The 12,421-nt window shown below is 39.0% G+C and overlaps 1 protein-coding gene across 2 annotated transcripts in view; it reads left to right on the top strand.

The window, feature by feature from the left end:
- LOC135495597 (junctophilin-1-like) overlaps window positions 1-12,421 on the top strand; it is a 66,165-nt gene that overhangs the window by 8,969 nt on the left and 44,775 nt on the right. The window contains exon 2 of one of the 2 annotated variants that reach the window (XM_064784400.1): window positions 4,971-5,003. The exons of the other annotated variant lie outside the window; for it this stretch is intronic. Within the exon in view, the coding sequence (XP_064640470.1) occupies window positions 4,971-5,003 (33 nt within the window). The remainder of the gene's footprint in view (window positions 1-4,970; window positions 5,004-12,421) is intronic. 2 annotated transcript variants of the gene reach the window in all.

The raw sequence follows: 12,421 nt of genomic DNA on the forward strand, positions 1-12,421 counted from the left end.
CCTTAAAGTGCAACGGAAATATTTCACCTGAATATTACGTTTATTTGCTCCGGCTGGTTTTGGCTATCGACCCCCACGAAAGCTTTCTCGTGGGGGTCGATGTTATCAAGACTTTAACAAGACAGTACAACAATAGGAATTAAAGCCTTGATGCCAGCGGGCTTTGTTTAAAGACAGTTGGCCGTGTATTGGGCATGCAGGCAAGGTACATGTAAGGGGCAAAATAATGTAATGTGTGTGACTGTGGAAGGTATTTGGTCCGTATTGGGTAAATCATGCTGCATGTTAATGCCCACACAAATCTGAGACGGGGAACTATCCTTTATGAAGATCCTTCGATCCTTCGGTAGGAAAATATTCTGCTACTATACATTCACTGATTGGAAAGAACAAAGCTTGTGATAAATATTATTTGGCTGTTGAATGTTTTAATGAATGAAACGTTTCTTAAAAAACGTCATTTTTCGATTTTGGAGATCTCGCAGAACACTGGAGATCATTTTGGAACGGGTTTTAAATATCTAGTGACATGTAACAACTTGATAAGTTTTCGCGAAGCCCCCGAAACATCCACGTGAATGTTTATACCATTTTCCGAGTTCGTTAGGAGGAGGTCGAACAAGAGATAGACGTTCACGTTGCCGTTTCGGGGGATTTGCGAAAACTCCCTATTAACTGGTAATACATGTATTAGTTCAATGAAAGCGGCTTCATAATCAGTGATTTCATCAACTTTGCCCTCACCTTTAGTAAACCCTATACACGTATAGCATAAAAATCAAAAATATTGTTGTTCATTTGTAGACGAAGATCATCAATAGGAGCATGACACAAAAATATTTTCCTTTTTTACAAAGTGCCTCTCAGTACCCGGGGCGATATTGAAAATCGCTCTGTGTCTACAAATAGTCCATTTATTGATTAAAATGTATAGGCGTATTCTATAGTATGACCTGCACGCTGCCTAATACCTTTGCCCCCGGCTATGATGGAGAATATTGAATAAATAGAGAGGTATACTAACATTTGTGCAGGCAATATGCTGAGCTGATATAACAAAGGCTTCTCGATTTCCCTGACGTTGCCACGGATAAGCCGCCTTCGCTTTTGTCAATATTACGGGAACACGCGAAATAATTATTGCCACCATCTGGTGGTGTTCTGTTGATGTTCAGGTGGCCCATGGGGGGGGGGGGGGGCAATTTTCGTGCCCTTAAAGGTCGATCATTGGGTAGGGGATAGGGGACGGTGATGATAAGCGATCCTACATACTTTACATTTTTCGTTGGAAAAAGAAATTAACGAAGCTACGCCAGGCCCCACTGTTTCATCTCTATCTTCAACGTCTTTACCAAAACAACGTTGGTATATATGCTTTTATTTCTGCCGTACACGTAACTTTTGTTTAATCGCTGAAACCTGTTATGCAGTATCAGTTTGAAAGAATATATTGGGTGTCCTATCATAGCCTCGGCCCACAGTGGTGATGCTGTAAGACAGATAGTACGTTTTATACTGTCAAGAGCATAGTTTTGAGATAGCCTTTAGTGTGTCTGAGGCTTGATTTTTCAAAAGAGGTGCTTGGCCTTGACTCGGAGAGGTAGAGACCCGACCCGGAGAGGCTGTAACTGTTTCCACAGAGTCTCCCTGGATGTCTTCATCATTCTGCGCTCTCGGATGGAAAGTTCTGGTCGATTGATGGATGTAAAGTCGCCTCAGTCTTGTTGTTTTCTTCAACTGATGAAATGATGGAAAATCTTTGCAAATTGCAAAATAGAAGTAACGTTTAAATTTGGTGGTCTACAGAATGGTTGATATGAACTGGAGCTAGCAGGTACATTTGCCCAGCCATAAAAGTACTTTTTTAGAATTATTTGCATGGCGAGATACGAACACTTTCAACTGACACACGCAAACTTGATTTTGCGTTGATCTTTTGGCAATACATACGGGATTATGATTTGCTATGACTACATCACATTAGCAAAGGTTTAGGTATTATACATCTATTAAACCTTTGACGAGGACAAAAAAGCAAAACCAGCTGAAGATGTACCCTTATAATAGGTGAATGTCTCTGAGCGACAAATGCTACTTGGCGTTGTTTATCTGGTCCTCATTATCCATACCCTGGCAACGACAAAGCACATCACCGATGTCTGATTATTTGGAATAGCTCGTTTTCTGGTAGAATCTATGCAGGGCTGATCGGTTGCCATGTAAACCAAAACGGCAGGCGCACAAGGGACGCATTCATTGTATTCATGTTGTCACCAGAGTATGTTTCTTGGATAAACTAAATGAGGAACAAATCATGACAATATGATAGTATCCCATAAGTATGATTAAATGTTAACACTTCCATTCAACATATGGCGCGTGCTGGTAAACATCGAAATATCGGGTGTTCCACAAAACCGTCACGCATTTGGCCTTTAATGTCTCAATTACATAAATGCCAAATTCTTTGAAAAACACCAGGGATTGGTTTTTTTATATGAAAACAAGCCCAAGATCTAATTAAGCAATCAAATATAAAACTGCCGAGTACACTGCTCAATACAAAAATTCAAGTCTAAAAATAAAAAGTTCCCGATTTCACTCCGTGTTCTCCACCTTAATAGTCACAGACTGTGACCGTTTTGGTTACATTTACCTTAACCACGAATTGGTCGCTGATCCGCCCAGTCAATGATATAATCGTTGACCATAACGAACCACCATTCACAGCGTAATTGGCTCTTGATGACTGTCAATTAACTACTGTCATGTACTATCGCGCCTCATCAAAAATTAAAACGAATTGCCACAATGCTAATAACTGTACAGGTCTCTTGGGGACCAGATCTATAAATGTTTCATACGTCGTAATGTTGTTAAAGGAACTCACAAGGCAATGCACATACCCATCTCGCATTTTACGGGGAGATGTACTGCTTATTGGTAATACCGTGATCAATGTAGGGTCTCGTGACTGGACCAATTAGATGTTACGATGACAGTCCTAGTCATAACACTGGTTACTGATTCCAGAGCAAGGTTTTATAAAGCGCTGTTGTTTGCATCTCGATATTATGATTTTTTCTCCCTGCGTCGGGATGGAGACTGATAAGACCTCGCTCGCTATCGTCTTCTTGAACAACAACATCTTCGGAAGTGCTGCAGTTTCAATTATAATTTCAATAATTTCCCTGAGGACTTCCAAAAACTGTCAGAAGACATCCTTTCTGTTCATCTGCTCTTGTATTAATTCCGGTTCGATCATTAGCAGAATTGCCTTCATTCTCTGATGAAATTAATAGAGTACATGTAGTCTTGCAGGTGCCATATACATTGTACAAGGTTCAGCCGCCTCAGACTTTGGCAGGTGACTATACACTGATGAATATTTTTTTTAAAGCGCTGAACAAATATACAAATCTACATTAGGCAGAGAGAATAAAGTTACTAACAATGACGTATTGTTTGGCAAACTCGGAAATGGTTAATGTTTTATTCCAATTTGTCAGAATAAGCTTTATTTGCGCGAGGAAACATAACTCGCTCTGATGTATGGGCAAGATAGAGTAACAATGAGAAAACAGTTGTTAGCATCCCTTGAATACAGTGCATACAGTGGCGTATGAAATTATGCACTGCGCTAGGCAGGTAGCTAAAAAAGATGGCTAGTTTGACTGCAAGCAGTCTTTATAAGCTGCTAGTGGTATAGCATTTACTCTTTTACTCGTGTATTCTCTTAAAACCAGATAGTAAAAATAACTGCTATGTTGTAATTTGTTACTACTCTTGAAGTTGCTATTGCACCGACTGTGAAATTAGTTGTTTTAACTATTTGAATAGCAATTCGTAACCATTCTTATGGTAGATTTTACTACTCTTTTTAGTTGGAGCAACTCAGTAATGGTTAGTTTTTACTAATTTCAGAGTTGGTGCAATAAGGACTACCGAATTTCTTGTTTTTTACTCATACATTTGAAGAGTTTAGTTTCAACGATCCAAGATTGCTTCATTAATTCCCAGTAGTTACTGTTGCGAAATGGATATAAAAGCAAAGTCGAAATATGACATCACGGCCATGCCAGAGAGCTTGGTGTATACATCCCATTTTCTATGTGATCTGATCATTTTGATTTCGGCTTGACGACCATGTACATAATTGCATTCCTTTTTTGAGTATCTATATGACAAAGGTGTACGAAACGGTAAATAGAGTATATACATGTACATGTACTTGCATATTACGAAATACTTCGAATGATATTCGTTCTAAAACTTAACTGGTTATTAATGAAAAGAAATTCATTAGTTATTTGTCGATTGCTTCTTTCCTTGAAATCACCACTTTTAATGTACTCATTTAATATTATGTACAGTGCTTAGAAAATGTATGCACCATTATTTTAGCACTTTAAATCAAATAAATTATTATTATTATTATTATTATTATGATTGGCGTATTAGCTTCGCTCCCCTGCTCTCTTTGGGAAAAATCGTTGAAACTGACAGAGAATTAGGTGAGATATCATAATTGAAGAGAATATATATTCGTTGTATCATTGTTAAACATGTTGAACGACTCCCTCCCTCTGAAAATCCTGGCAACGCCTACGATCACATGGCCGCACTTTTTGAATTATACCAAATAGCCTCTCCCGTCCTGACCTCATATTGTATTATTCTGCAATAAAAAAAAACTAAACACTCGTTCTGCTTTTAAAAGTATACGCACATGTACGTCACAAAGTCATGCTCAAATGAAGGTTTTTTGTGCAAAAGAACCACGCGGCCACTTGATGATAACTACATATCAGAAAAATTAGAAATAAAATGATAACGAGAATTAGCTTTTGGAAAATTGAAAATGTTCGCAATATTAGCTAGTGTAATAATGGTCTTCTCCTTTGGTTTGAACCTTGTATCAGTGTGTCCACGTCCGTTTATGTGTCAACTTGTCTTCTTCTTTCTTCAAGGTTTTAGTGGTGCGATGTCCGCCCGCTCGCCAGGTTAGTTCATTGTTGCGTGTGGTGCCTTGATATCCAACCTGACATACCCAATAAAGCTTATAATGTTCTAGCTATCAACAGCAACATTAGGGCCCAATCTGACTGCCCCATTCCAATCTATTAACGCCTTTGGTTTGAATTTAAAGGTTCTGCTTTAATAACTGTCCTCGCGTTCATAGTTTGTTGAGTTCGTAACCAAGTTTGCACTTGAAATAATATGATAATGTCTTTGATTTATATAGCGCTACTCAGAACGATAACCTGAATGCCATTTGGTGCCTCACATGTAGGGTTGCTAAGCTGGCTTTAGTTTTGGCGTTCGCAAGCAATATTTATCCAATGAAAACCTTACATACTGAAGTGATGAAAATTAGCAAAAATTGGAAAATGCAACAGAATAACGTAAATATCGGTGACAAAATCGATAGAAAGAAGTTAGAGGAAAATAGGCAAAAAAGTTGGTAACAACCTCCAACAACCTCAATTACATACATGTCTGTGTTTTAAAGAAATATTGCTCGGACGTGTTAATGTCAGGACTGCACAAATGACGAACTGACATTTCCTAAGTTAAGAACGACAATGTACATAAACAGGAGAGAAAAAATGTCTGCAGAGTGCATTTTCTAGTGCATCCAACACCTGCACTCTATAGAGTGTATCAATAAAACCGCAAGCAACCGTTATTCAACAAGAATCGCTCAAGATGCCACCGGCATTGACATATATATTTCCTGTTTATGGTGTGACGTAAGGGACGTCTAACTTTTTTGATACACCATGTATATAGAAGCTGTGCTCGCATTGTCTTTATAATGCAATACTGCATTCTATATCGGGCGACTCCACCCTTTAATTAATGGACGATTATTTGTATCAAGGATGACAGATCGGGTCTGGGATAATCCTCTTCGGCAGGGATTAGCTCCAGAATTTTTTTTTAAATCAGGGAGGGTTTGACACAAAGGCAATAACTACTGAGATGAATACGACATAACTGGTTTAATGAACGCATTAAAAACAATACGTTGGACAATATAATCCAAAAAATCATACATCATACAATCCGCAAATAGGCAACCAAATTGGTTGTTAAAAAGAAGGCCCTGTTGAGTTATAAACACCACCGGACTGTTCTTTAATTTGACCTCGAGTTGCAGAAACAAGCCTCTGAGTGGTTGACATCCCAGGCTACCACGCAACAGGGTCCGAGGAGAACCCAGGATTGGTTTCTAGATGAACTGGCAGGATTATTCTGGATCAACCGGTGTAGATTTAAAGTAATAGTCCGCTTTTTATTGAGGTATGATTGTTCTTCTTCTGGTTCTCATCAGTAAACTATTTTTCTGAACGTGTTTGATGCTTTTCCAGTTTTGTTTCAGCTCTTAGATAGTAGAAAAAAGCGTTATTCGTTATTTTCATTACGCGCAAGCCCAGGCGCGAAAGACTATTCCCGCCACGCGAGTGCAGGCCGAGATCCGAGTACACGTCACCCCGGCCCAATTGGCAATATTGCCATTTGGGATGGTTAACAGAGCTTGGAGCAAATGCGACGCTTGTGATTTATTTAAAGAAATAAAATGCCCGACTTAACATCCTGGAGAATCAGGGAATCGAGGGTTTCCAGTGATATACGACACAAATGAGTTGTCTTCATGCAATCACTTTGGAAACGCATTTTAAAATAGATGTTACGTCCTGTTAATGGGGCACGTCATCATCGCGTACATTCGGGAAAAACTCCCTAACGAGACCCTAGCTCCAGGAAACGCCTTACTAGTGCATCGTTCCACATGGAAAGAGTCGACGCGTGGAGAGCTAACTCGGGGTCAAATCGGAGTCAAGATCGGAAAAGCGCGATAATTCAGTCAGATTTGGAATTTTTCCTTGTTCTGTGCAATTTGTTGATGGCAACTGCTAATACGTAGAATAGGAGGTGACTGGGCAGCCGACAGCTGGGTTATATTGCCCCTAATAATGCCAAAATAGTCCTTTATCTTGGCGTTATCTCCTTCAGTTAAGCCCTAAAACTTAACGCCAAGTTTAATTAACGCCAGCGTTAGTGACAAAACTGGTTTTGAGCAGCTGGGCCCAGAGTAAAAACCAAGAAGAGTAGATACAAATTATTTTTGCGAGGAATTCTACTGTTGACATGGTAAGAGCGATTTTATTTATCCACCTTGTATCCGAACAGTTTGGCCTTCGAGTTAAGTTGAAGGAAGGCAATACAGGACTCTGTAACACTATAAACAGTGCCTGAAGGATAATCCATAATGTTTATGCCTCACTATTTATAGCAAGTAAAAGTGTCTGGGTCGGATCAGATTCCCGGTGTAGTGTATGTATGCATCCCCGGCTTCTATCTTACACTAGGTATACCTGGAGAGATAGGCCTATTCGATACATGCATCCGTATGCAGCTACTCAGGCTAGTACATTTCATTTTCTTCTCTCGGTTAAGGAGCGACGTGAAATGATGGGGACGTATAGTAGTAAGTTATCATAACACAAAAATAGGGTCGGGTAAAAACAAGTTAAAACGGATTTTGCACGACCAACCATTCGGCCTCCTTTTTACATTTTCTCTGGCGCTGAAAATCCTGGTTTTGAGTCCGGCGCAGATACGCCCTGATGAACATGCGGACTATAGGTCATGTAACAGGGTTCCACTCAAAACTCGCGTATATGACTTAATTATAGTGCATCAATTGCTTTGATACCGACTGATGTACAATTAGGGCATTGTATGTATTGCTCGTGCGAAGTTCGCTTTAATTTAACATGTCTAAATGCATTGGCAAGTTGCATAGACAGTAATAAGCCCTTACTAAGTCATAATGGCGATATGTACAATACTATATGAGCTACTATAGCAAATATTTGAGAGCCTTGTACATGTACGTGTATGTCACATGCTCTTATCACTCTCGGCAGAACCACTCTGAAAATAGACCCACACTAACTTTCGGCTAAGCTTGTTTCTCATGGTAAGCTTATTTCTAAAGCACTTCTACGCCTTCATCTGGCTGAGAGATAACTTCAATGGCTCAGGTATTGCAGACATTATAGTATGGCAAGATTCACCTGCCAGATTCCATCTGTGTTAGGTAAACATGCATCACACTGTTAATACACCAGACACTCCCTGCATCCCGCTGCAGCACTTACTCCAGCAGTGCATCGTTATAGTGCATTTCAATCCAAGATTAGGCTAATGGAAATTCTTGTACATTTAGGTGCGGTGGCCATACCCATTCGAAGCAAGCTCCATGAGATTAATCTAGATAAATCAGTGAGTCAAGATCTCAACACGCTCTTTATGGAAAGAATGATCGTGTCAGTTTTCAATTCAACGATGCATGGTACATGTAATCTAATTAGCCACCAGACTGTCTCATTCGGGCTTGGTTAGCGGGAGCGGATGTAACTGCAGCAGCTAGTATAGTGCGTGCATTACTAACATTGGTTCAAAAAATGGTTTTCCATGGATCTTCGTCATCGGCAGGGATTGCAATTTGACTTACAAGGGTTCAAATCGATAGCTAATGCATTTATTGCATTACTGTCTTTATTATTTGTTCCCGTTTAATAATTCCGTGCTGAGTCAATTAGTTTTGTCCTAATTTTGTTCCGTGTTTTACTTTAATTTGTTCTGCCTTTAACTTTTGTTGTTGTGGATTGACTCTATTTTTCACTTTGTTCGAAATAAATTCTTGTTCCCGTTTAATATTTTGCGGCTACTTTATTTGTTTTGGCGAGCTAAAATATATTTACGTGCAGATTTAGTTTTTCGTTCTCGCCGAAATTTTTTATTATTGCTTTATTCTCTAACTTGTTCCCGATAAAATATTTCGATCTAGCAAAATTGTGAAAATGTGTGTGAAAGTATTTTACGACCGTGTTATTATATTTTCGTTATCTCTTTTTATTTTAATGACTAAATATTTACTCTGGCACTTAGGAGCCATCGTATTTATGACGTGGGTGCACGCCGGATTGGAACACACGGAAATACCCTGTAAACTGGCAGTGCGCAACTAGCACCGCTTTTTTAATGTTTTAGCAATTCAAAAGTTCGAATTCGTTCAAGCATTTGCAGCAAACATTGATAGTACTCGAGTCTTGTTAGGTAATACATTGAGTGGCTTCCGAGAGTGTTTTACGCCGGATTGTATCAAGTTCGCCAATTTTAGAAATTGTTAGAATTCTATATGGGAGGAATTTGAAATTAGATCATTGGCAGCCAAAGAATTAAAACTGAAAGTCATGTTTCATGAGTCGCTTCAGTTTTCTACTGATTGGGACTATCTTGATCGCAGAAATGACCATGAAGTTTCGGAAACAAAGCCAAATCTAACAACATGTAGTTGTAAAGATACTGTTTAAGGAACTACTAATCATTGGCCATAAGAAATATAAGAAAGAGTATCTGTACACACTCTCCTCTTTGTAACAGTATCGAAGTCCGATGAACGCAATGGGTTGTTTGTAGCTCAGTATCGGTGACGCCCCTCATAAATCGTCGGCACAATATCAATTATGTCAAACGTCAAAATCGATCAGTGTATAGTAATTATCACTTAGAACAGTAACTGAGTTGTTGTATTTATTTTTCGCCTCCACATTCACGTCATTGGTTCTAAATAAAGACAGCTTGTTTGTTACGATTTTAACGCCGACTGAGAAGGACTGCTCATGTTGTGAAGTCGTCTTCTCCTTTATTAGAACTAGTACGCATACAGTAGAACCTCTCTATTAAGAACACCCTCGAGGCTGACAATTACTGTCCTTAAAAGTGAGGTGTCCTGATTAGAGAGATGTCCTGATTAGAGAGGCCAAATTGAGTGACAACAACCAATTACGGACCAAAACTATTGTTCTTTGTCCTACCGTTTTTTGGTTTATACAAGTAACCGATATCAATACGTACAGATGATTAAACATTTAGACAATGAACACGAATCGACCACCAGTGCTTAGCTGTCCTTTGAATAATTCGCTGATATTTATTGGTCGATCGCCACTACTTGGTTTACCAAAAACTTGGTGTCGGAACAAACACAGATATTTGAGGGAAGTGTCGGAAAATGTTGGTCAGGTTTGCTGAAAGGCGCTGAAAAGCTAGTTTTATGGTTTGACTCTAGTGTGTAATACCACCGTTCGCTGAGAGTTTACTTTATATTTGGAACTTGTTCTTCCAAACCGTTTGATAGAACTTGCCGGATAGGTTGAGACTTTGTTAGATTCCCTTACATGCATTCACATCTTTAAATCACTCGTCTGCATTAGTCTTGTAAGGTGTGCTACCAGAGCTTTCCAAAGTATGTTATATCGAAAATCTAAAATGTCAGCTAAATCTCCAGGGCAAAAGCATGGCAACAGATCTATGAGCATTTTGTTAACACCATGGTTATTCGGAAGTGTTTACAGTTGAACGGTGCTTTTTTCTCACTTTAATCAAGCTATGAAAGGTATAACGTCATCGCTGCTGAACGTAATTTGAAAAGAATTAAAAGCCTACGTGTCGTACATTGAATGATAGTTTAACTATGCCTCAGCTTTAGGCCAATGCAGACAGTAAGGAAGGCCTAATTATCCGAAACAAATATATCCTTATAGTGGTCTTATAGATCATTTCATTGCGAATACTAATATATCGAAAGGTCTCCAGTTGAAACAGGCTTAAAAAACAATTACGAAAAAATGTTGTACACATAAATCGTACAGGAGCTCAATCGGTTTCTTTGACATCGGTTTGGCTGGCCAAGCTTTTCATTAAGGTCTCGCACCTGTAGTAAACCAATCAGCTCGCGGTTGTATGAATTTCAAAATAGTTCAGTTTGATATCAATGTGTGGTTTCATCATACCAGTTGAATGGTAATTTCTATGTTAGATACAGTTCTTCTTCAATTGTGAATTAGGTGTGTTTAAAATGAAGAAAATTATGAAGTTTTAGTCCAATTGGCATACTTATGTGGTTTTGAGGCTCAAATTAACCGTCGTGGTGAATGAAAAAGCTGATCTGCGGGTTAAAAATCATCCCCCTAATTCAGACCCCCAAACCCTGGAATTATCATGCACAACATACAACGAACATTTCTTGGTTTGACAGGCTAGGATAGATCTATTTGGCTGTGAAAGTGTTCCTCCCTGGGTACGTCCCGGAATAAGTTATGAGCATGTAGATAGTAAAGATTTAAGAGGAAAAGGGCGTAAAACTTTGTTACAGGTGCGTGTCCTTTAAAAATCATTTACCATTACCAGAAAGGTTTTTCGAGATTCGGAAAACCTTTTATACTTTCAGTGGAACAAATATGCTAACCTTAAAATCTACCATATTTGTTGGAACTTATTCACTGCTTTGCCGTTCAGATGGCTGCTGACGCAGTTCTCGCAGCCAAGCATTGTCGCCCTGAGAAATCCACCTCGGCACCTGTGACCGAGAGTGATAGTCTGGATAACATTGAGGTTGGGAGTTAACAGGTAGCTAATCAAGTGGAAAAATGGTGGGGGAGGCGAGCTGCCGATTATTGTTTGTGTGGCTGAGATCAAATAGATTGCCTGTTAGAATGGGGGTTCGGCGGGAAAGACTATTACTGATGCTGGTATATATTGGGTCTGAGGCGAAGACGGTGTGGCCTGGGCGTGCAAGTGATGTTAGATTACCGCTCTGGGGTTATATTACAAGCCACCACTATGGTTTCTTCATGGTAAACACGTTGGCAATGTCCTTTTACACTTGATCATTACCATAAAGTGTGTGTGACACCCTTATGTGTACTACAGGGTGTTCAAAAGATTGCGTTGCCCCATTTTTTGACTACCATGACATTTTTCAAAATATTGCCACGGTATGCATTAGTTGTAATATTTCAAATTCATATACCGTACTTCCAGTAACATGTACGCTTGTGATAAAATGACATGATGCCTTTCATGACTATCAGAATAAGAATACAGCATCTAATAACTAGCACTAAGATCCAAATTTTTACAATTATAGGGGGTTTATGCAAGATAATTTGTATTCTATTCAATGGCTATCACTACCATTTGCTGGTGGTTGCTTGATTTTGTTCGTCTTGGTAATAAATATGTTTATGATGAATTAATAACATTTAGTATCTGAGTTTAGGATATTTTTACCCACCCTTTTGAAAAATACTTGAGTTTTTTTTATTTCTGGAGACCCAAATCCGTAGTCTTTATGAATTCTTACAACCATGCATTTTTTCTTACCACGGTATGTACATGTATTTCAAATTCATATACTGTACTTCCAGTAACGCTTGTGAAAAGCTGATCTGATGCTTTGAAAGCCTCGTGTTGGCAGAAAGACGCTGATTTAGATACATAGTATACATGTTTATCACCACAAAATGTAAACACTGCATCAGAACTCGAAGTTCTATCGTTC

This window comes from Lineus longissimus, chromosome 11, assembly GCF_910592395.1.
Source record: "Lineus longissimus chromosome 11, tnLinLong1.2, whole genome shotgun sequence".
In the NCBI taxonomy this organism is placed as follows: domain Eukaryota; kingdom Metazoa; phylum Nemertea; class Pilidiophora; order Heteronemertea; family Lineidae; genus Lineus; species Lineus longissimus.